General features: G+C 53.3%; 1 protein-coding gene across 1 annotated transcript; it reads right to left on the reverse strand.

The window, feature by feature from the left end:
* Positions 1–445: 445 nt before the first annotated feature.
* On the reverse strand, positions 446–3,090 carry LOC125540710. Its single transcript, XM_048704292.1, has 2 exons — positions 2,925–3,090; positions 446–2,635 (listed from the first exon to the last, which is right to left on the reverse strand). The coding sequence occupies exon 2, from the start codon at positions 2,585–2,587 to the stop codon at positions 536–538; it is 2,052 nt and encodes a 683-aa protein (XP_048560249.1). The 5' UTR covers positions 2,588–2,635; positions 2,925–3,090; the 3' UTR covers positions 446–535.
* Between the last annotated feature and the right edge of the window lie 536 nt (positions 3,091–3,626).

The raw sequence follows: 3,626 nt of genomic DNA on the forward strand, positions 1-3,626 counted from the left end.
GAATGCGAGATCCCGATCCCGATCCAACGCTGACGAGCCCGCTGGGGTGGCAGATGACGCAGCCAAAAATCCCCAAAGCAGCACGGTGGGGTCAGCAGGGAGGTGCAGACGGCGCGCGGTCTCGGCAGCTGGCGGCGCTGGAGCGGCTACCGTCGGTAGGTGCGGGCTCGCGGTCACGAGAGCTCATTGCGCAAGGGGCGCTGCAGTATCAAGTTTTCTACTTGGTTATTGATGTTGTTGTAGTAATTATTTTTTGCGGGTTAGATGTTGTAGTAAGTTGTCCTTGCATGTATATTGTTGTGATGGACTTTGTTTAGCTTGGTGCTTGTGGATTTCATCATATAGCCTGGATTTACTACATGCACACTAGGTGTTTGCAGAAACGCTTGTAAAGAACTAACTCGGCTGTTTTGGATCGGTTCCACTACCCTGTCACGCTCACACATTCCTCTTTACTCTTTGTTTTACATATGTAGTTTACAGACAACAATATAAATACATGAAGTAGGGTACTAGTACTATTTTTGTCAAAAAATTATACCATATCATATTTTTCTGCGACGAACGCTTGGTACATGTGTTCTGCCATAAGCCACACTATGGTTGTCAGCTCACCACCACTATTGAGCTTTTGGGCATGGGACTCCCTGCTGCACTTGTGGCTCGCGTAAATGAGAAAGTCCATCCACACTTCAAGGACAAGCTCCAAGGAGTCGGTCGTGCCATCCCTCTCTTTCTCCAGTAGCTCCTTGGCGAGTCGAGCCATGTAAATGAGGCGAGGAGCAAGTTCGTCATACTCCCGGTTCTGGTACTCATCATACAAGTTGTTTGCGAGCTCCTCTCTCTCGGCGACCCTCGAACTGTTGGAGTTTGGTCCATCGCGCACACGGAACAAATCCTTGATGCTCGCACGAGTCGGGTACCTTGGATCAGCAGATCGCATGGTGACCAGCCTCTCGCAAGTTCGTTGGTACAAGCTTTTTTGGGGTTGGCCTGGCAGCATGTAGGGACGCTCCACCAGGAGGAACATCATGTAGTCGGATAGCACCCTAACGCCATGCACGCTAGGTGCGGCGTCCACGCACTTGGCTCTTTCGCTCTTGGTGAGAAAGACCTCGGTGGCGATGTGCCAGATGATGATGCCCTCCTGGAACTCCAAGCTGAGGGAGTCCTTGAGGATGCCTTTGTGGTAAAGCCCACGGCTCTGCAGTGGGTCCTCGCCCCATTTCTTCCTCACCATGCCTGTGTTGAACTTCCCCCTGCTCAACAACCCTCCCATGTACTTTGCGACACAAATCTTGATCTCACCTGACATCTCGACGGTCGCCGAGTAGTGGTTCCTGTTCCACCACTCGTCTGGTGCTAGCGCCCTGGCCAGCCTCCCGAGCAGGGGGCTGGTGAGCGGCGTGTCGGCGGGGCGCGTGCAGAAGTGCAGCAAGTTGTACTGCCCGATGGTGTATGACCACCTTCTTGACTTGTACCTGCTATCACCGGCAGCTCCCCCCATGACGAGATGGTGTAGCCACACAACCACGCGGCGGAGCTTGTCCCATCTCTTGTTGCACAGGGCCGTGTACCTAAGCCATTGCCACCTGGTGGTGCTCAGGAACGCGAACGTCCAAGATGATGCCAGCGCATTCAGGAGCGACGTCGTCTCCATGAACACGGCGCCACCCAGCAGAACGTAGGTGATGGCCACGTCGGCTCTGTCGTGGCCGTCCTTGGGGGTGAGCTGGAACAGCACCAGCGAGGCGGCGGCGGTGAGCGGCGAGATGAAGCGGATCAGGTAGCCCAAGAAGGTGTGCACCACGGCCGCCTTGGTGTACAAGACGTCGTACATGAGGGAGAGCTCGATCTCCATCAGCGTCCACAGCTCCACGCCGTCTATCGCTCTACGGCTATGCTTGCTGGTGTGCTCATCCAGGCCGGAATCCTCCTCCACCACTGAGGAGTCGACGATGGCACGCTTGCAGATGTGGAACAGCGAGTGGGCTCGTCGCAGGTGGCACTCCTCGTCCGTGACTTCATCCTGGGGGTGAAAATGGTTGTGGATGGCGGGCGGCTTCGTGTCGACGGAGGTGCCGATGCTCTCCAGGGTGCTGCACTTGAGCGCCCACGTCCTCTCCCCGTACTTGACGACGCCGAGGACGAACATCAAGAAGGAGGCGCGCCGGAGCAACTTCCCATCCTTGCCGCCGGCGAGAGCGATGTGCTTGTAGAGGATGTAGCCCGCGCCAAGGACCTGCACGACGAGGATGGTGAAGTGGCGGAGCCAGAGCTGGTTGTCCTGGAACGAGTAGGCGGTAATGTTGTCCGGGCCGCCGAGGTGCAGCAGGAGGAAAGGCGCCCAGAACGCGGCGAGCTGGTGCTCGTGCACGGCGCTGCTGAACGACATGTGGCCGACAGCGTACACGGCCGTCGAGTCGGCCATGAGGTACGCTAGCCACAGGAGGAGACTCCACACGGCTAAGGCTTCGCGCCGGCGGATGCCGGCGAAGACGAGGAGGACAAGCTGGAGCCCGAGGCTGAGGAGGACCAGGATCTGCATCGACCGGTAGTTCCAGAGCTCCAGCGGCCGTGCAGCCATACTAATTGATCCCCTCCTTTTGGCAGTCTAGTCTGCACTCTGCACTGCCTGGAATATAATGGACGATTTTTTGCGGTTTTATTTCAGACAATGGATCCACAAAATGCATGGATAATAGTAGTACATACTATCATGTTCAATTAGTTGCATGAAGTTTCCGTAGGTCACTATTAACTAAAACTAAAATTGTGCAATTATACATTTCGCAGTACCATACATGCTATACATGCGAATTGTACACGCACAGCAAAAAACATACTCCTCACAAATGGTCTTCGTAACTAATGCTTGCGACCGAATGCAATTGAGAAGCGACTGTGTATGCATACTTACGTACCGGCCGGGCTGGAGTAGTGTTGCAGCTTCGGATTCCCAGACCAGTCAATCCTGTCGCTGAGAGGGGGCGGGCGAAGCAGGAAATTAGCGGCAGAAAATGGCACCGAGGAGCCGTGGCCAGTGGATGGCACTACACACTAGCCAGTGGACATACCAAGTCGATCGGAATTTCCTTGAATCTGCTTCTTAAGAAAGGAATATGGAAGCTTCGTGGTTTGTAGTTGGAGATGACATGCCAAGTCCATCGGAATCTTTTTGGATCTGCTTCTTAAGAAAGGAATATGAAAGCTTCGTGGTTTGTAGTTGGAGATGACATGCCAAGTCCATCGGAATCTCCTTGGATCTGCTCCTTAAGAAAGGGATATGGAAGCTTCGTGGTTTGTAGTTGCAGATGACATGCCAAGTCCATCAAAATCTCCTTGGATCTGCTTCTTAAAAAAGGAATATGGAAGGTTCGTGGTTTGTAATTGCAGATGACATGTCAAGTCCATCGGAATCTCCTTGGATCTGCTTCTTAAGAAAGGAATATGGAAGGTTCGTGGTTTGTAGTTGCAGATGACATGCCAAGTCCATCGAAATCTCCTTGGATCTGCTTCTTTAGAAAGGAATATAGAAGCTTCGTGGTTTGTAGTTGCAGATGACATGCCAAGTCCATCGGAATCTCCTTGGATCTGCTTCTTAAGAAAGGAATATGGAAGCTTCG

Source organism: Triticum urartu, chromosome 2 (assembly GCF_003073215.2).
Source record: "Triticum urartu cultivar G1812 chromosome 2, Tu2.1, whole genome shotgun sequence".
NCBI lineage: Eukaryota > Viridiplantae > Streptophyta > Magnoliopsida > Poales > Poaceae > Triticum > Triticum urartu.

Coding starts and splice junctions, on each gene's coding strand:
- LOC125540710 (XM_048704292.1), bottom strand. CDS start 2,587: ATGGCTGCACGGCCGCTGGAGCTCTGGAACTACCGGTCGATGCAGATC.